This window comes from Phocoena phocoena, chromosome 5 (genome assembly GCF_963924675.1).
Source record: "Phocoena phocoena chromosome 5, mPhoPho1.1, whole genome shotgun sequence".
Lineage (NCBI taxonomy): Eukaryota > Metazoa > Chordata > Mammalia > Artiodactyla > Phocoenidae > Phocoena > Phocoena phocoena.
In genome coordinates this window covers 87,262,334-87,282,458 of record NC_089223.1, presented here as the reverse complement: position 1 = coordinate 87,282,458, position 20,125 = coordinate 87,262,334, and the positions used below count along the sequence as shown (strand labels likewise).

Sequence of the window (20,125 nt, the reverse complement as noted above, 5' to 3'; positions counted from 1 at the left end):
ACCCAGTAGCAGGTAGAATGTGTATCAGTGTGTACATTAAGTCCACTGGATGAGGTTTGGCGCAGATCTGCAGTTGAACTTGTCCCTTAATGAGCAGCAGGTGGGGAGCCCATTGGAGGGTTGTGAGGACTTGGTGGTACCACAAGTTGATGAAGATGAATGGGTTCGTGTTCCCTTTCAGACTAAGGGAGAGAGTCAAGACAGAGGCCAAGACAGACGTTAGAGCAATCAAAGGAAGATAACTGATGTATATAGATTTGTGGCTTTGGAAAAATTGGAAACAGTGGTTTGACTTAGTGACAGCCTGGGTGAGCGATTGAGGGAGGCCTACAGAGGTGTGAAATATGATGCTTAAGGGTCCATACTTAGAAGGTATAAGGACGAAATCCCTTAACTCCTCCAAATCTTTGCAACCACTGGCCCTTCTTGTCACAGAAACTGAGTGTGCCTCCTTTCAGTGGCTACTTCTGTAAGCTGTTTTCCCATCCACAGACCATGGCTCCTTGGCCTGAGTTGGAAAATGCCCAGCCTAACTCGGATAAATACATCGAAGGGGTCGCCGGTCAGCAGTCCACCACACCCGCAAAAGGCAAGGAGACCGGCAAAAGTAAGTGCCACCCCTCCAGCCCTGGGCTGGCCCCCTGGGAGGACACCAGGAGACCCAGGCTTGGTGTCTCATTTCTCATCGTCTTCCCTGCCTGTTTGGGCAGATGACACCGACACCCCTGTCACCAAGATTGAACTTCTGCCCTCTGATTCTACTATGGCACTGATAGAGGAGCCCACAGTGGTGGAAGACCCCTGGAACCTGCCCGAGCTTCAGGACACGGGGATCAAGTGGTCAGGTAAACGAGGCCAGCCGGGGCAGGCGGGAGGGGACTGCCCGTCGGCAAGGGATTGAGGTTACCAGCTTCACAGCGTCACCTCCTTCGTGTCGGCCTCTGCCTTCCATTGTTTGAGCAAAGGTCCTGGCTAGGGGATGCCACCCAGCTTAAGAGTCAAGCATCCTGTGGTGACCGGGGGATGTTTTTGTTCTTTCATTCATTCATTCAACAAACGTGGGCCGGCACCAGGGTTATGACCAGGCCAGACCCTGCGCTGATCTTTATAATCCATCCTGTGCTGAACCAGGTCCCAGGTACTGCTCAGTGCTGCAGATGCAGCAGTAAATAGATGAGGCCCTGCCTCCGAGAGCCCCGGGGGTCGGGGGAGAGGAGTCCCCTCGCCTAAATGTGGGCATCAGGGAAGGCTTGCAGAAGACAGACTCTACAGACAGAACAGCTGGGGTGCAAGCAAATGCTGTACTTCTTTTCCAGGCAGGGTGTGAGGTCTGTGCGAATCAGACAGCTGGGAGAGTAAAGGAGCTGGGAGGAAGTGAGAACCACTTTAAAAGTGAGGGTCGAAAACAGCCACCAAGGAGGTAGCCTTCCAGGATGCATGAGGGCCCAAGCCGTCCCAGATGGAGTCTGTGATGGCTGCCTTGCGGCCACTTTGTAGAAAGTATTCTGTGTGGTTCTCAAGGTGCTTAGGACAGCCATTATCTCTGACCCCACGCTTAGCAAGGGGCAAGTGCTCTTAACATCTCATCAGTGACCCGGGTTCAGCCCAGCACAAGCATGTACCCGGCTTGGCCTGTGTGTGCCCCAGGGCCCACTGGCCCCTTGTCCCAGAGCCAAATGCTTTAGAGACATTTCAATTAAATGGAGTACAGTGGTAATTGCTTTGAAAACTGTAGCCGTGGACACATCCCATCTCTAGGTCTTGTGATCCATAAGATTACAGCTGCCTGGCTGGGAGGGGAGGTGGGGGAGTTCTGAGCTCATTGTCAAACTTCTCAGTGTTTCGGACACTAAAAGCCTCCATGCCTTTTCCCCTCCCCCAGAGAGAGACACCAAAGGGAAGATTCTCTGTGTCTTCCAAGGGATTGGGAAATTTATTTTACTTCTGGCATTTCTCTACTTCTTCGTGTGCTCCTTGGATGTCCTCAGCAGTGCCTTCCAGCTGGTTGGAGGTATGGATGGAAGAGGTCAAAGGTCTGGGTTGGGGGTGGTGTTCTCATTGAATTTGGTTTGGAAAGTCACAGCTCAGCAGGCCCCCTCCAGCTGCAGTCTCCTGGAGTATTTTAGGACTGGAAGCCACCTCAGATCATCTTGTGAAGTCATGCCCCCATTTTACAGAAAGGAAAACTGAGCTATGACTGGCTGGCTGAAGTGGCTTAGGCCAGAGCCAGGGCTAGAGCCAAGGCCAAGCAATCAGCTCCATGTGTTTGTCTATGAACACTGGACAGGAAGCTGTTTGACCTAAAGATTTATCTGAGGGATCCCCGCTGTCTTTGGGCTTCCCCACCTGAGGGGATTATTGAATAAGAGTGTTCTTAGGCTAAAGCCACTGCTAAAAATCAAAGCTGGCCCTTTGCTGGAGAAGGATAGGGGTCCTGTGCTAGGGGATCTGCATTCAGAGCAGTTGCCTAAACACCTCCCACCACTGAGTGTGGCTATGGAGGGTGAGGGGACCTGGAAGTGTAATCACCATACACTTGGTCACCTGTGCATCCCTGATGGGTGACAACAGTAAGAGCCAACACTTTGAATGCCTACTGAGGTGGGCACTTCCAGGGGCATTGTCTTAAACATTCCATCCCAAAAGTCCTTCCCACTTACAGAGGAATAGGCCAAGGCTCAAGAAGGTCACCGCCCCGCACTGAGTTTCACAGCCATAATTGGCATAGTGGGATTTAAACTCAGATCCGGTGACATGGAAGACCATAGGTTTCTGCACCCCTTTCTTGAGAACTCATCTTTGTGACCTGGGAAAGTGTGAGGAGCAGATGGACTTGCTGGATGCCGCTCTGGTCCCCCCGGTCCAAGGCAGCATCAGTAAGGGGCCTTGCACTCTATCTCAGACGAGTCATTCCACTTTCCATTCTCTGGGCCTCAGTCTTTTTTAACCAATGTATTGGAGGGTGGGTTGATGGTCTCAGAGGTACATTCTCAAAAATGACACTCCTAGAGTTCAATTATAGGCTGGGGCTAGGGGCTGGGGTCGAAGGGGGTAGATAGAAAAGAATGAGAAGATCCACTTGGGTAAATCTTCTGAATTGGGAATATATCCCAGAGACAAGAATGAGGGCATCAGGAGATGCACTGGCACTCATCGGGCCAAGTACAGAGTTGAGGCCAGGTTCATGAAAAGAGAAGACTAGAGGGGGACTTGCTGATGAAAGTGGTTGAAGGATGGGAGGGTGTAGGGTTGAAGGGACAAGAGGAACAGGGGTGGATGGGGAACTAGGTCACAGAGGCAGAGTCAGGGCAGCAGAGAAGCACTGGGGAGAAGCCCGAGGAAGCAAGATGCCCAAGATAAAAGTCTGGAGGCTGGTACCTATGGCCAGCTGGTCTTGACTGGAGACTTCTGTTACTTAGCACCCACCTAACCCCCATCACGTGGCCATGGGTTTGTTTTTCAGGGAAGGTGGCCGGGCAGTTCTTCAGCAACAACTCCATCATGTCCAACCCTGTGGCGGGGCTGGTGATCGGCGTGCTAGTGACTGTCCTGGTTCAGAGTTCCAGTACCTCCTCGTCCATTGTCGTCAGCATGGTGGCCTCCTCATGTGAGTCCAAGAACCCATGAGCCCAGATAACATTTCAGGCATTTCCCTGTTCAGCTGGGGAGGCTGGGATTTACTCTGAATGTATCCGGGCTTATCACCATTACCATCTTATCTTGTCTAACTATGATGTGTTCGGCTTAGATCATAGGCAGTCTCCTGTTTCCCTTCCCATGGCTGAGTCTGAAAATTGGCCCCAAAGCTTGAAGACTCAATTCTGAATTCTCTAGAACTGTGTTATCCTGTCCAGCAGCCACTAGCTACATGTGGCTATTTCATTTCATTTCATTTCATTTATTTATTTATTTTTTGCGGTACGCGGGCCTCTCACTGTTGTGGCCTCTCCCGTTGCGGAGCACAGGCTCCAGACGCGCAGGCTCAGCGGCCACGGCTCACGGGCCCAGCCGCTCTGCGGCATGTGGGATCCTCCCGGACCGGGGCACGAACCCGCGTCCCCTGCATCGGCAGGTGGACTCTCAACCACTGCGCCACCAGGGAAGCCCCCTATTTCATTTTATTTAACCTTAAATTCAGCTGCTCAGCTGCAAGAGCTATATTTGAAGGGATTGGTAGTCATATGTGGCTAGCGACTGCCATATTGGACCACATAGATTTAGAACATTTCCATCACCGCTGTCAGGGCTAAGAATAAAACCGTGTAATCACATCACACACTGGCTTTGGGGCAACTGAGCTTGGGGAGCTGACGTTCCAAACTTGAGCCTGTTCAACATTTGCCCTGGCTAAGTTGAGACAGACCCTCTGGGGTGGACAGTTTGAACTGGTTAATTTTCAGCCCAAACCAGCATTTTAGCTAAAATTAACTAGAACTTTTGGAGGCCAAATTAGAAAAAGTTATTCATTACTTCTTCAAAATACTTTCATATGTTAGAACATGTGGCAATATATTAATTTTGTTAGAAAAAGAAATCATACTGCCATAAATTTGCCATAATAAATACACAAGTCCTTACACATTGTTTCTTGGTCTCTTTTAAGCTACCCTTGCATCTGTAATAGGGAGGACAGAGGAATTTAGAAAGAAACTTTTAAACTGGGGTCCACAAAAGGGCTTTATGGAGACTCTGAATTCCCTGTAATTAAGTGCTGAAATTTTTTTTTATTTCACACTGTTTGATTTTATTTTTAATCCATAGGAATTAGAAATTGAAACTGAACAATATTTTACAGAAAGTAAAATTTTTTACTTATTTTTTTATTTTTTGGTACATGTGCATTTTTCTATAGTGAGCTGTCCAAGCTTTTGTCAGATTCACAGCGAGGTACAGACCCTAAAGAGGTTAAGAACTGATGCTTTAGGGGATTGCCAGCCTGAATGTGATCGGCTTGCCTTGGGCCACACCAGGAACATGGCCACGCTCCCTTCCTCAACTTACTAACTTGATAACTTACTGTTTTCCACCCTCCAGTGCTGAATGTGCAGGCTGCCATCCCCATTATCATGGGGGCCAACATTGGGACCTCCATCACCAACACCATTGTGGCGCTCATGCAGGCAGGAGACCGGAGTGAGTTCAGAAGGTAGGAGGCTCAGCATCAGCCTTTGCCACCACCCATTGGGGTTGACCAGGTTGTCCTAACTACCGTTAACATTAGAGCATGTTTCTTATCCCTAGCCCTCTTTAGAAATAGACACAGTGGAGTATGGCTGGGGTTGGGATCACTTACTTACCAGTTGATTAAACTCAGCTCCCTGATATGCAGGGCTGGGATAATAGTATCTATCACTGCCGTGTTGTCTAAAGGAGTTAACACAATCATACAGATAAATGCTGATCAAGGTGCCTGGCACACAGTCACGGGCTGCCTGAATACAAGTCCTCGCTAGAAGCTTGACCTGTGGTGTAAAACAAGGCCAGTTAGAATAGGATTTACTGTCTCACTTAGAAATAATTATTACCTCCTAAAGCTTCCATTTTTGGCCAGCTCAACCCATGCCACTTTTTTCTTCTTCACTCACATGCCAATAAAAGGCAACATAGAGCCTCTGTGAATGTGTAAGATCTAAAAATGGGGCAGGATAAATACAGGCAAAGGAAATCCTTTTCTTCCAAAAGTTTCATGTGAAAATTAAGCACATTTCCCAGCCTCTCTTCTAACTGGTGATGGGCTTTTTCCACAGCTTGTTAAAATAGGGAAGCAGTCCCCATCCAAAAAAACCAGACGCTCTAAATTGAAAAACTACGTGCCCCCAAATGGTCATATCATCATTATTTACCAAGATATGGAAGCAACCTAAGTGTCCATCAAGAGATGAATGGAAGAGTGATGTGCACACACACAGAGTGGAATACTACTCAGCCAGAAAAAAAGAAAGGTTTTGTCATTTGCAGCAACATGATGGACTTGGAGGGCATTTTGCTAAGTGTAATAAGTCAGACAAAGAAAGACAAATACTATATGATATCACTTATATGCGAAATCTAAAAAATACAACAAACTAGTGAATATAACAAAAAAGAAGCAGATTCACAGATATGAGAACAAACTAGTGGTTACCAGTGGGGAAAGGGAAGGGGGAGGGGCAAGATAGGAGTAGGGGCGTAAGAGGTACAAACTATTAGATATAAAAGAACCTGCAAGGACGTATTGTGGGGAATGTAGCCAATATTTTATAAGAGCTATAAATGGAGTATAGCCTTTAAATATTGTGAGTCACTGTATTGAACACCTGTAGCTAATATAATATTGTACACCTTCAACTGTGGCATCAGACAAATGACTGGCTGGCTGGGGGTCAGCTAACACCATCCCTCATCCATGGGTGGCAGTGGATGTCCTCAGAGACATTCATTTTCCCTCAACCATGGCTAAAGTCTGGACCCTGAAGAAATGTTCGGAGGTCTAAATAATAATACACATTACCCAGGGTGTTTGTTACTTCGATCTTCTCAAGAAGCTAAGTAGACTTTTCTCTGCCCATTTTATTAATACAGGAACGCAAAGAGGTTAAGTAACTTCACTGAGGGGCATAGCTGGGACTCGATCCAGGTTTTCTTATTGGAAATTTTGGGTTCTTTTCACTGTTACACTAATTTTTACCTCTGGATGTATAAATATACGATCTATGGAAGTGCCTGTGCATAGGAATATAATTGGCCTAGCTCACCCCCTGTTTGGGATATTTAAATAGATTGCTTTCAGTAACATCTTTGGAAATATGTATTATTCTTTCCTGGTAATTTTTTCCTGGATAGATTACTATATCAAACACACCTGTAAGGCTCTTTAAACATTTTGCCAAACTACAAAGAAATATTTGTATCACTTTGCATCAGCAGTGTATGAAAATGTCTTAAATCACCCTCTCCAGGAAGAATAAGTTAACTTTGTAAAATATTGTAAAATATTAGTTAAAGTGGTACGTGAAAATCTGTACGTGCAAATAAATAAATTGCAAATTTCTTTTATTACTGGTGAAGTTAAGCATTTCCCCCTACGTGTTTAATAGCTTCTGTCCCTTCATGTCCCATCTTCTATTTGTTTTGGGTATTTCTTGACATGCAGAGTTTTTTTAAAGGAACATTTTTTCATTGAGGGAAAACAACTATAGAGTTTTTTTTTAATCTGGAGATAGGTAAGATGGAATTCAGGGGGAATCAGTGAACCTTCTCTGGTAGATGCAAATTGTAGTATATATTAGCTTTGTTTTCTGTAGAGACTGTTCAAATATTTGATCAAAGTCTCAAGATCTTACAGTTAAGAATTCAGTTGTGTAGAAGGCTCTGATGGTAACCTTCATACTGGCCCCTGCCTTTCCAAAATGAAGATTGTCTTCCATATGCATGATTTGAAACTGGTCTTGATGAAGTTTTCTCAAACAGTGCTCCATGAACTAATAATTGCAGCCAGAACACATCTAGTTCCCTTTTCCCCAAGCAGAGCAAACTGTGTACTGTCTGATCTGGTGGGAAAGGTTCTGCCGGACAGTGGGAGACAAGGGTCCTGGACCCAGTGCTTCTGCAGTGGTCTTCAATTCCTGCGTGCTCCCTGGCCTTCAGTTTCCTCATCTGTTGAATGGGGATCTTCATACCACTCACTTTGGGGATTGCTGTGGGAACAAAAGTGAGACTGTACACCTCTATGCACTCAGATAGGTGGCACCTGGCCGGTGATACAAGTGATGACCTACCTAGATGGTGCCCAGTCGCTTGTTGACTAATCTGGCTCGGGATGGGGTTCGCCTCCTGCAGGGCCTTTGCAGGGGCCACCGTCCATGACTTCTTCAACTGGCTCTCTGTGTTGGTGCTTCTGCCTCTGGAGGCTGCCACCCATTACCTGGAGCGCCTGACCAACCTGGTAGTGGAATCCTTCAACTTCAAGAATGGAGAGGATGCCCCAGAGCTTCTGAAAGTTATCACAGATCCCTTCACGAAGCTCATTATCCAGGTAACTCGCCTTCCTGCAGAGAGGGAAAGGCCCCAACACCCTCCCCTGCTCTCCCCTCACCGGGCTGGGATGGAAGAGATGGATGAGGGTCTGTAAAAGCTGCCCTTTGGCTGCCTCTGAAAAAAGCCAAGGGAGGCAGAACTTCAGGGACACCCGATGAGATGGAGTAATTGGCCTTTATTATCTCCTTGATTTCAACAAGTGTATCATCTTTATTAGGATGGGGGCAGGTGGCGGGGGTGAGCGCTTCTCTAGACACAAGGACTCTCTACTGGACACCTGGGCGCTTTGTTCCCACTACTGGCCTCGGCACCCGTGGGCTCACTGATTCAAGTAGCACCCTGCTCCCAGCCAAAGAGGAAGAGTTTACTGCCTTTCCTTCCATTTCACCCCTCTGCTCACTAGGGTCTGTCCATATTATTAAAATAAATGAAAGAAGTCTTTGTGGATGTTGCCTTGGGGAGAAGGGGCCAGTTTGGACCTTGCCCTTTCACTCTTACCTTCTGTTTTTCTTCTGTCATTCAGTCATCTGATGAATATCTACTGCATGCTTCTTAGATACGGGTTCATTGTTCATACAATCATTCATTTATTGAGCACCCACTGACATCTGGGTGCTGTGCTCTGCCCTGAGAGTGCAGATAGAGTGAGTCCCAGCTCACGCCTTCAGTGCACAGTCCGGTTCACAACCTCAGCCCCTTTTAACAGCTTAACATCTGTCCCACATCAGTTCTGAGAATGTGCTGACTCTCTTCTGTCCATTGCCTTCCTCAGCTGGATAAGAAAGTTATCAACCAAATTGCAATGAATGATGAAACAGCCAAAAACAAGAGTATGGTCAAGATTTGGTGTAAAACTTTTACCAGCATGGTAAGTTTCTGAGAATATTGCTGGGTGGGTGAACGCTTGTGTCTATACTTGATAAAGCAAGATCTTGCATTTAGATTGGGCATATAAAAGGTAAGGGGAAAGAAAAATCAGGGATTTCTGAAAAATCAAAACTAGCCAGTGGGAATCCTTAAGTCCTTGAATGCTAGATGGGATGGACAGACATTATCCAGTAGGACAGACAGAACCAGCCCACATCATGGACCCATTATTCCTGGCTTGTTATTTTCATGTCTCCTGGCTTACCTCTGGCTGCCTCCTTGCTTGCATTTATGGAGGGACCCATGGAAGCAATTCATCATACTTACACTGCACGAATTGTTATGGGTCTCCCCTGACGCCTCGCATTTCCTGCCATTCCCCACCAGAAATGAGTGTTATGGACTATACATAGCATTTCTCATGTTTGCCACCCAGACTGAGAGGAATGTCACCGTCCCCTCGCCTGACAACTGCACCTCTCCTTCCCTCTGTTGGACGGATGGTTTGCACACCTGGACCATCAAGAACGTGACCCACCAGGAGAACCTTGCCAAGTGTGAGTGAAACTCACAGAGCGTCAGCTGCCAGGACAGGCTGTCTGGGGTGATGATAGGTGTTTCCTATCTGTGTGGAGCCCCAGTAAGTGAAGGAAAGAAGGGCAGTGAGATTCGCTGAACACCAGTCCTACACTGGCCAATGAGCTGTGAGCTTTCACAGCAGAGGAAACTAAGGCTTAGGGACAGGGGACAGGCCCAAGGTCCCCCCGTAAGGGGCAGAACTAGGACTTGGTATTCAGTTCCTCTGGCAGTTCCAGACGGATTCAGAACTCCTCAACAGATACCAGAATGGCCCTTCTATGTGCTTCAGTATCCCTTTGGCATCACCTCTAGGGAGATGACAGCCTGATTTGAAGGAGATGTGGGGCACACACACAACACATTCACCCTCAAGTCATGAGTCCCTGCGGTACAGCAGGCCCCATATAGCAGAGCTATAGCACTGAACAAAGCAGTGCACTTGCATGGTGCTCCAGTTCTTTAAGAAGCTATACTGTTGCCTCTGGACTCTTTTATGGCCCTGACGTTAGTTCTTTTAATTATTTATTCCTTATATACCCATTTGCATATCTCTGCTTCTCCTCCTCTCCGTGCACCCCACATTAATTCTGAGCCATATACCTTAATACTCCAGGTGTGCTTTACCTCACAGAATCAAGTGAACGTATCCCCTCTCGTGTTCTAGGTTCTATACATCCATTGATATAAGCATGTTTTTCTGGAATCATCATGGGGACACACAGGGATTTTTAAAAAACACAGAGTTTGATAATTAACAATAGCTCCCACTCTGACTTGCCCATCCTACCCCACCTTGCTCCTCAAATACTTTGTTGTAGGCATCCTCATTATCGTGAGTAAAACACAACATGGGATTTAGAGGCAGAAGAATGGGGCTGGAAACCTGGGTCTGCCGCTGGATTTCACTACATCTTCACCCTCATGAGATCCCGTCGGCCAGAACATAGCCTCAGGGCTACACTTAGCTGCAAGGGAGGCTGGAAAGTGTGGTCTTTATTCTGGGCTGCCTTGCTGTGTGTCAAGCTGACAACCAGGATTCTGTTACTCTGAGACGGAAGGATGCTGGGGAATAAGCAGCAATCTGTGGCTGTCAAGGGTTCCATGCCCTCCTAATGAGGGCATTCTGTGGTCTCTCCAGGCCAGCACATCTTCGTGAATTTCAACCTCCCGGATGTTGTCGTGGGCACCATTCTGCTGGTATTCTCCCTGCTGGTCCTCTGTAGCTGCCTGGTCCTAATCGTCAAGCTCTTGGGCTCTGTGCTCAGGGGGCAGGTAGCTGTTGTCATCAAGAAGACCATCAACACTGGTAAGCACACTGCCCCCCATTCTGGACGTTCTAGGGGATAGCGTGTCACTGTGGTCCCTCCAGGGGCGCTCCTTTTGATTCTCCTCTAGCAGTGGCCTCTGCATGGAGTTTCTCTCTGGGCTCTGCTAAGTTGCGGAAGTTAAGATGCCACTCACTCTTGAATCTTCCTTAGTGTCTTGGGTGGAGCCTGGGAAGAAGGCACAAGCTTCCATCAGATGTTTGCAAGGTCCCGAGAGAGAGCCAGCTCAAATCCAGAGAGCTGTGAGATAGGCCTTCCTTCCTGGCAGTTTCCCTGTTTGCCCAGGACTTTACTGGGTCTGTCAGGATACCTTAGGAAAAGGTTAACAGAAGTCCACCACGGTCCCTACTTCGCTTCGACTCTTGGGAAGAAAATGTGGTGCTGGATAAATACGTCAGCGTTTTGAGGCAGGCAGTCAGACTCCATTGCTGAGAATGGCATCCTGGCCAATGAAAATATACCCTGTAAACTCTCCCTGTGAAATGGGGCCGAGGATATCTACCTCTCAGGGTTGTCATGAGGGTGAGCTGAGTACCCGTGCCCTGGATGCTTGCCGTGCCCTGGATGCTTGCCGGCTGTGCGGGGCCTGATCCTGTGCTGGTGGTGCCGAGGGTGGGGTCTATAGGGCTTCCAAGCCGCTTCACATCCTCACTGCTCTTTTAGGTGGAAACAAAGGTGGAGGGTATGCAGCGTTGGGAGACCAGGACAGGAGGAAAGATAGAGGTCTGAATGCTCCAAGTGCTTTGTCGTTATTCAGCTGCTGTAGCAAATTCTTGTAGGCTGGGTGGCTTAAACAACAGAAATTTAGTTTTTCACAGTCCTGGAGACTGGGAGGTCCATGGTCAGGGTGCCAGCACAGTTGGGTTCTGGTGAGGACCCACTTCCTGGTTTACAGATGGCCGCCTTCTCACTGTGTCCTCACATGGAAGAGAGAGTGGAGAGGAAGCAAGCTCAGCCTTCTATAAGGGTACTAATCCACTCATGAGGACTCCAACCTCATGACCTAATCACCTCCCAAAGGCCTCACTTCCTAATACAATCACATTAGGGGGTCAGGGTTTCAACATATGAATTGCGGGAGGGGGGAATGACACAAACATTCTGTCCATAACAGATGGGTTCAGCATTTAGAACTCCAGTGAAATGTATTTTTGTCTTCATAACACGTACCCACATCCTTGGTTCTACCATCTGAATATGCAAGGTGAAAGGATGCTGAAAATCCAATCTGCACTTTCAGACTTGGTATGGGGTGGGGAGGATTTTACACAACTTCAACCTCTGGCCAAGCCGTGCCCCCTGGGTCTTGTGGAGATGCCAGCTGGGCCTCCAACCCATGCCTTCCCCAGAAGGATTGTGACGCATCTCTTATCCTCTGCATTCCAGATTTCCCTTTCCCCTTTGCCTGGGTGACTGGCTACCTGGCCATCCTTGTGGGGGCGGGAATGACCTTCATCGTTCAGAGCAGCTCTGTGTTCACGTCTGCTATGACCCCTCTGATCGGTGAGTTTCTCCCTGGGTCTCCATCTGGCCGACATTACCATCTTCTGTCATCCTCTGGGGCTAATGCTGTGGGCTTTGTATTTTCACCCTCCCCCCCGCCAGGTATCGGTGTGATATCCATTGAGAGGGCGTATCCACTCACGCTGGGCGCCAACATCGGTACCACCACCACCGCCATTTTGGCCGCCTTAGCTAGCCCAGGCAGTACTTTGAAGAGCTCGCTCCAGGTCAGGAAATGCTGCATGGGGCAGGGGCTCTGTGGGTGGGATCCAACCCTATCCATGGTCTTGTAAGCAGATGGTGTTTAACCAAGAAACCAAGCCAGGCCTTTCTCTGTTATGTCCAAAACTGTGACGTGGAGAAGCCACGGAGAGACAGATTTGAGAACAAAGCCATCTACTCTTGAGAGTGGTAGTCAGACTCCCATCACCAGTGGTTGTTTAGACAAAGGTGGGGTGGCCATTTTACTAGAGGTGGAATGGGTATTCAGGAAGCATAGATACCACTTCCCGTCTCCTTGCCCTCCTCTTGGTGGACTCTGACTGAGCGCTGGGAGATCACCTGTGTCTTGAGCCTGGCATTGAGAAGAATCAGGGGGACCTGCCTTGCCTGGATCAACTAGGTGCCCTTGGGCAAGATGACCTTTGGTGTTTGAATCACTGTGCCACCATTTACACATGAAGTGCCCTTAGGTGACCTAACCTTTGAGCATCAATGTCTGAAAAATGCGAACCATAATCCCTATCTCATTAGGATTATTATAAGGATCTGATGAGGCACTGTCTAAAGCCATGCTGTTGATAGAAATATAGAGTGAGTATAGAATATGTGAACCACCCACGAAATCTGAAATTTTTTAGTAGCCACAGTTTCGAAAGGTAAAAAAGGAACAGGGAGATTAATTTTAATAATGTGTTTGATTGAACCCATTATCATTTCAACATGTAATTGATCTAAAAATATGGTGATATTTTACATTCCTTTTTGGACGAAGTCTTTGAAATCCAGTGTGTATTTTATGCTTATGCCACATCTCAATGGATCGCGGCTAATGTATCCGACAGGGCTGGTCCAAAGCCCTTAGCATCATGCTTGGTACCTGGTGGGCACACCTAGCAAAGAGCAAAGTGCCAAGTGCATGGCCTCTGGAGACAGGCTACCTGGGTTTGAATCTCATCTCCCGCCTGTGTGACTCTAGGAAAATAGCTTGACCTCTTGGTGCCTCAGTTTCCTCCTACATGAAATGGAGATAATGCTGCCAACTCCAGGTATTTTTTGAGGATTGAAGTAATCCATAAAAGTGCTTGGAATTGTCACCTCCCCCATAGTAAGCACTCTATAAACATCAGCTGCTGCTGCTATTATCTTTATTAACTGTAGCCATCTTTCCTTGTCTCTCCCCTCCCTGAAATAGGGCCACTGAGCCAAGAAAGCCAGCTATCTTGCACACCTTTCCTTCTGCCCCACCAGCTCTTAACTGCTCAGCTGGAAGCAGCAGTGTCAAGGCACTGGGTGGCAGCGGGCACATTCATGAAGTTCATTGTTAGATTTGGCCTAAAGGACTTCAGGCCCTGAAAACTGAGCTGTGATTCAGCCTGTCACCTCCCTTGCCCTCCCTCCCTTACCCCCCGCCCCAGACACATAGTAGGACCTCAGGTAATAAGGGTCCCACTCTGGGCTGGGCTATGAAGACGAGGAAGACTCAGGCCTCCGCTGCTAGATGACGCCCTCTTCTCCCCGACCCCACTGTGTAGCAGACCCGTTCACCTGTCCAACCTCTTGCGTTTCAGATTGCCCTGTGCCACTTTTTCTTCAACATCTCAGGCATCTTGCTGTGGTACCCAATCCCGTTCACCCGCCTGCCCATCCGCCTGGCCAAGTGGCTGGGCAGCATCTCAGCTAAGTACTGCTGGTTTGCCGTCTTCTACCTGGTCACCTTCTTCTTCCTGATCCCTCTGGCAGTGTTTGGCCTCTCGCTGCTCGGTTGGCCAGTGCTCGTGGGTGTGGGAGTGCCCATCATCTTTGTGGTCTTTCTGGTGGTGGCGGTTGGGCTCCTGCAGTCCCGCTTCCCGCGCGTCCTGCCCCACAAGCTCCGTAACTGGAAGTTCCTGCCGCTGTGGATGCACTCGCTGAAGCCCTGGGACAAGCTCATCAACAGGTTCACCAGCTCCTGCCAGAGCCTCTGCTGCCGTGTCTGCTGTCTGCTGTGTGGCTGCCCCCAGTGCTGCCATTGCAGGAAGTGCTGCTGCTGCCCCCACTGCTGCCGTTGCAGCAAGTGCTGTGAAGACCTGCAGGAGGTGCAGGACGTCCCCATTAAGTCCCCCGAGGCTTTTGCTAACATGGCCATGGACAAAGAGGCCCAGGACGGGGTCCCCAAGTCCGAGGTGGATGCCTCGGGCACCAAAACCATTTCCAGCATCACAGCCTTGTAGGTAGGAGCTGCCTGGAGGCCGGAGGAGGACCCCACCTCCACCTCTTCCTCCACCTCGGGAGGATTTGTTCCCCGTTGAGAAATGACATCCGTCCCGACTCTCATTCCCTGGCCCAGCGTATCAGCCCCGCACAGTAGTTTCATCTCAGCCCCATGCTCCCTGGGTCTTCCAGGCCTGGAAAGGCACAGAACAACACTGAAAGAGAATTAGATAGTGAAACCTGGCCAGAGAGGTGATCACACCCGCTGCCACACACAGCGGGGTTGGTCAGTAGGACTTTTTTCCAGACCATCCCCTTGCAAAGGAAAAGCCCCAAGGGAGGAATTTATGGCAGCTTCTTTGTCAAAGGTGCATATACACGTACACTTTCCTTTATTATGATCCAGCTCAGACTTCTCTGTTTTACCAAAGACCAGCTTCAACCAAGAGCAGTTGCCCCCATGTGTCCCAGAGCAGCCCGATTCAGGGGAAACGGTGTAATTGTTGGGGACTTGGGTGAAGACCATAGATGTGGGCCTTTCCCCCTTCTCAGTGCTCCCCACGTCCCCTGTCAGGGTTTTCTTACCCGAGCAGGGAGGGTTAGTCCCAGTAGTTTACCTGCTGTGCCCTCAAGTCTCCAGGATGGGAGCCACATCTGAGCTACAGAGAGGGTCTCAGAGAGCTTTGGCTCACCCGGCGCTCCAGTCATAAGAAGAGATTGGTCCTATCCCTGAGCTGGCAGATGGAGGATGAGAGCTGGGAAATGGGGAACATTTGGGGGAGATGTTTCATCTGCCACAAAGGCCTTGGGTGCTTCTTAACCTGGCTAATTTAGAAACCAAATTGGCAGACATTCTGGCTAAAGCTTAGTGCTGATAAAAATCATCCCTGCTGAGTCTTTCGGAATAAGATATGCAGGTTCTGAGTCCCCTCCACTGTGCCCCCTTGAATCATAGGAAGCACCTGAGCATGGAACAGCTCTGTGCCTCTCTGTCCTGTGCAAGATGACTGTCTGGGTCAGCTTTCGGTGGTCAACTTCTGTCCATACATCCACCCACCTGTCCACCCATCTAAGCCAGGACCTCTTTCCCAGCATTCTCTCATACTCCCATAGATAGAAGAACTTTAATTTTCTGCCCGCTCTCCATGCCTGCAAACCTCAAAACTGAGGGCAGAAACCAGGGCACGTCATCAAGTGGCAGTGGGGTCCTTGTGTGTCTGTGGGACCAAGAAGTGTGCTCCTTCTGGTCCCAGATGCCCTCTCTGTGCCTTCAAGAGCCCCCTGTGGTATGTACACCTCCTCTTTCCCTTGCTTCTCATCGTCAACAACCCCAGGTCTCCCCAGAGACTGAGTGAGCTTCAACCAAGTCTGGGAAAAGGGGTCAGTGCAGACATGCTCCCAGATCCTAGCTTCTCCATCACTCTCATAGGTTGAAGTACCAAACCGAGCCTTCCCCTGACCGTCCCTGTGTAGATACGGATTCCCAAACAGAGCCATTGATACTCTATACTCATGCAATGTGCAGCATTTTTCATAAGTTATATAGTAAATAGTTCTGTGATTTGTGTCATGAAGCGCTCTCATTTGGAAACAAGGCTGGCTTCTACTAAGAAAGACCAACTTTGTATATTTTGTAATCCTGCCTTTTAAACTGCTTCTGCAGCCACACCCGTGTCACACAGCCTGTAAATATGTAAGTTAAACCTGGGCAGGGCTGTGGCCTTCTTTGTACTCTGATGATTTTTAAAAATTGGATCTTTGTACCTGCGCTGATTTTTTTTTTTTTTTTTTTTTTTACTGGCTGTGGGAAATGAAAAATAAAAAATGATAATCAAACCCAAAGTGAGCAGGTTGCTTTCAATTACAGGGAAATGAGAGCCTCCTGGATCTGTTTCCTAAAAATTTGAGGTCTTTCTCATTTAATATCACTACTGACCAACAGCAGCAGCTATATAATTTGTGGAGCCCCTCGTTCAAAAAGTGGGAAAAGTGCTGTCATAAGTACTAAAAATATCAAGCTTTCCTTTCTTCCACGGTTTCTCTCTTGATTTGTCTTTTTTAAAAATTGCTATTTAATGCTATTCTAAGTTGAAATTTAGAAATTATTAGCATGAATTTTTTTTCTTTAAGATCTTTATTGGAGTATAATTGCTTTAGAATGTTGTGTTAGTTTCTGCTGTATAACAAAGTGAATCAGTTATATGTATACATATATCCCCATATCCCCCCCCTCTTGCATCTCCCTCCCTCCCTCCCTACTCCAACCCTCTAGGTGGTCACAAAGCACCCAGCTGACCTCCCTGTGCTATGCGGCTGCTTCCCACTAGCTATCTATTTTATATTTGGTAGTGTAGATATGTCCATGCCACTCCCTCACGTCGTCCCAGCTTTCCCTTCCCCCGCCATGTCCTCAAGTCCATTCTCTACATCTGTGTCTAGGTTGATCAGAACCATTTTTTCTTTTTTTTTTTTTAGATTCCATATATATGTATTAGCATACGGTATTTGTTTTTCTCTTTCTGACTTATTTCATTCTGTATGACAGACTCTAAGTCCATACGCCTCACTACAAATAACTCAATTTCGTTCCTTTTCATAGCTGAGTAATATTCCATTGTATATATATGTGCCACATCTTCTTTATCCATTCATCTGTCGATGGACACTTAGGTTGCTTCCATGTCCTGGCTATGGTAAATAGTGCTGCAATGAACATTGTGGTACATGACTCTTTCTGAATTATGGTTTTCTCAAGGTATATGCTCAGTAGTGGTATTGCTGGGTCATATGATAGTTCTATTTTTCGTTTTTTACGGAACCTCCATACTGTTCTCCAGAGTGGCTGTATCAATTTACATTCCCACCAACAGCACAAGAGGGTTCTCTTTTCTCCACACCCCCTCCAGCATTTATTGTTTGTAGATTTTTTGATGATGGCCATTCTGACTGGTGTGAAGTAATACCTCATTGTAGTTTTGTTTGTTTGTTTGTTTTGGTTTTGTTTTGTTTTGGTTTTTTTGCGGTATGCAGGCCTCTCACTGTTGTGGCCTCTCCTGTTGCAGAGCACAGGCTCCGGATGCGCAGGCTCAGTGGCCATGGCTCACGGACCCAGCTGCTCCGCGGCATGTGGGATCTTCCGGGACCGGGGCACGAACCTGTGTCCCCTGCATCGGCAGGCGGAGTCTTAATCACTGCGCCACCAGGGAAGCCCCTCATTGTAGTTTTGATTTGCATTTCTCTAATGATGATGTTGAGCATTCTTTCATGTGTTTGTTGGCAATCAGTATATCTTCTTTGGAGAAATGTCTATTTAGATCTTCCGCCCATTTTTGGATTGGGTTGTTTGTGTTTTTGGTATTGAGCTGCATGAGATTCTTTTATATTTTGGAGATTAATCCTTTGTCAGTTGCTTCATGCAAATATTTTCTTCCATTCTGAGGGTTGTGTTTTCATCATGTTTATGGTATCCTTTGCTGTGCAAAAGCTTTGAAGTTTCATTAGGTCCCATTTGTTTATTTTTATTTCCATTTCTCTAGGTGGTGGGTCAAAAAGGGTCTTACTGTGATTTATGTCATAGAGTGTTCTGCCTATGTTATCCTCTAAGAGTTGTATAGTGTCTGGCCTTACATTTAGGTCTTTAATCCACTTTGAGTTTATTTTTGTGTATGGTGTTAGGGAGTGTTCTAATTTCATTCTTTTACATGTAGCTGTCCAGTTTTCCCAGCACCACTTATTGAAGAGGCTGTCTTTTCTCCATTGTATATTCTTGCCTCCTTTATCGAAGATAAGGTGACCATATGTGTGTGGGTTTATCTCTGGGCTTTCTATCCTGTTCCATTTATCTATATTTCTATTTCTATTTTTGTGCTAGTACCATACTGTCTTGATTACTGTAGCTTTGTAGTATGGTATGAAGTCAGGGAACCTGATTCCTCCAGCTCCGTTTTTCTTTCTCAAGATTGCTTTGGCTATTCGGGGTCTTTTGTGTTTCCATACCACTCGTGAAATTTTTTGTTCTAGCTCTGTGAAAAATGCCATCAGTAGTTTGATAAGGATTGCATTGAATCTGTAGATTGCTTTGTGTACTATAGTCATTTTCACAATGTTGATTCTTCCAATCCAAGAACATGATATATCTCTCCATCTGTTTGTATCATCTTTCATTTCTTTCATCAGTGTCTTATAGTTTTCTGCATACAGGTCTTTTGTCTCCTTAGGTAGGTTTATTCCTAGGTATTTTATTCTTTTTGTTGCAATGGTAAATGGGAGTGTTTCCTTAATTTTACTTTCAGATTTTTCATCATCAGTGTTTAGGAATACAAGAGATTTCTGTGCATTAATTATGTATCCTGCTACTTTACCAGATTCATTGATTAGCTCTAGTAGTTTTCTGGTAGCATCTTTAGGATTCTCTCTATGTAGTATCATGTCATTTGCAAACAGTGACAGCTTTACTTCTTGTTTTCCGATTTGGATTCCTCTTATTTCTTTTTCTTCTCTAACTGCAGTGGCTAAAACTTCTGAAGCTGTGTTGAATAATAGTGGTGAGAGTGGGGATCCTTGTCTTGTTCCTGATTTTAGAGAAAATGATTTCAGTTTTTCACCCTTGAGAATGATGTTGGCTGTGGGTTTGTCATATATGGCCTTTATTATGTTGAGGAAAGTTCCCTCTATGCCTACTTTCTGGAGAGTTTTTTTCATAAATGAGTGTTGAATTTTGTAGAAAGCTTTTTCTGCATCTATGGGGATTATCATGGTTTTTATCCTTCATTTGTTAATATGGTGTGTCACATTGATTGATTTGTGTATATTGAAGAATCCTTGTATTCCTTGGATAAACCCTACTTGATCATGGTGTATGATCTTTCTAATGTGCTCTTGGATTCTGTTTGCTAGTATTTTGATGAGCATTTTTGCATCTATATTCATCAGTGATATTGGTCTGTACATTTCTTTTTTTGTGACATCTTTGTCTGGTTTTGGTATCAGGGTGATGGTGGCCTCATAGGACGAATTTGGGAGTGTTCCTCCCTCTGCTATATTTTGGAAGAGTTTGTGAAGAATAGGTGTTAGCTCTTCTCTAAATGTTTGATAGAATTTGCCTGTGAAGCCATCTGGTCCTGGGCTCTTGTTTGTTGGAAGATTTTTAATCACAGTTTCAATTTCAGTGCTTGTGATTGGTCTGTTCATATTTTCTGTTTCTTCCTGGTTCAGTCTCAGAAGATTGTGCTTTTCTAAGAATTTGTCCATTTCTTCCAGATTGTCCATTTTATTGGCATAGAGTTGCTTGTAGTAATCCCTCATGATTCTTTGTAATTCTGTAGTGTCAGTTGTTACTTCTCTTTTTCATTTCTAATTCTATTGATTTGAGTCTTCTCCCTTTTTTTCTTGATGAGTCAGGCTAATGGTTTATCAATTTTGTT

The 20,125-nt window shown here is 46.6% G+C and overlaps 1 protein-coding gene across 1 annotated transcript; it reads left to right on the top strand.

The window, feature by feature from the left end:
• The first annotated feature begins 495 nt into the window (after positions 1-495).
• SLC34A2 (solute carrier family 34 member 2) lies at positions 496-14,722 on the top strand. The gene is made up of 12 exons (XM_065877196.1): positions 496-607; positions 711-845; positions 1,883-2,011; positions 3,464-3,607; positions 5,035-5,146; positions 7,819-8,014; positions 8,789-8,884; positions 9,320-9,440; positions 10,601-10,768; positions 12,174-12,290; positions 12,393-12,517; positions 14,081-14,722. Exons 1-12 carry the CDS (start codon positions 496-498, stop codon positions 14,720-14,722), a joined length of 2,097 nt encoding a protein of 698 aa, XP_065733268.1.
• The last annotated feature ends 5,403 nt before the right edge of the window (positions 14,723-20,125 follow it).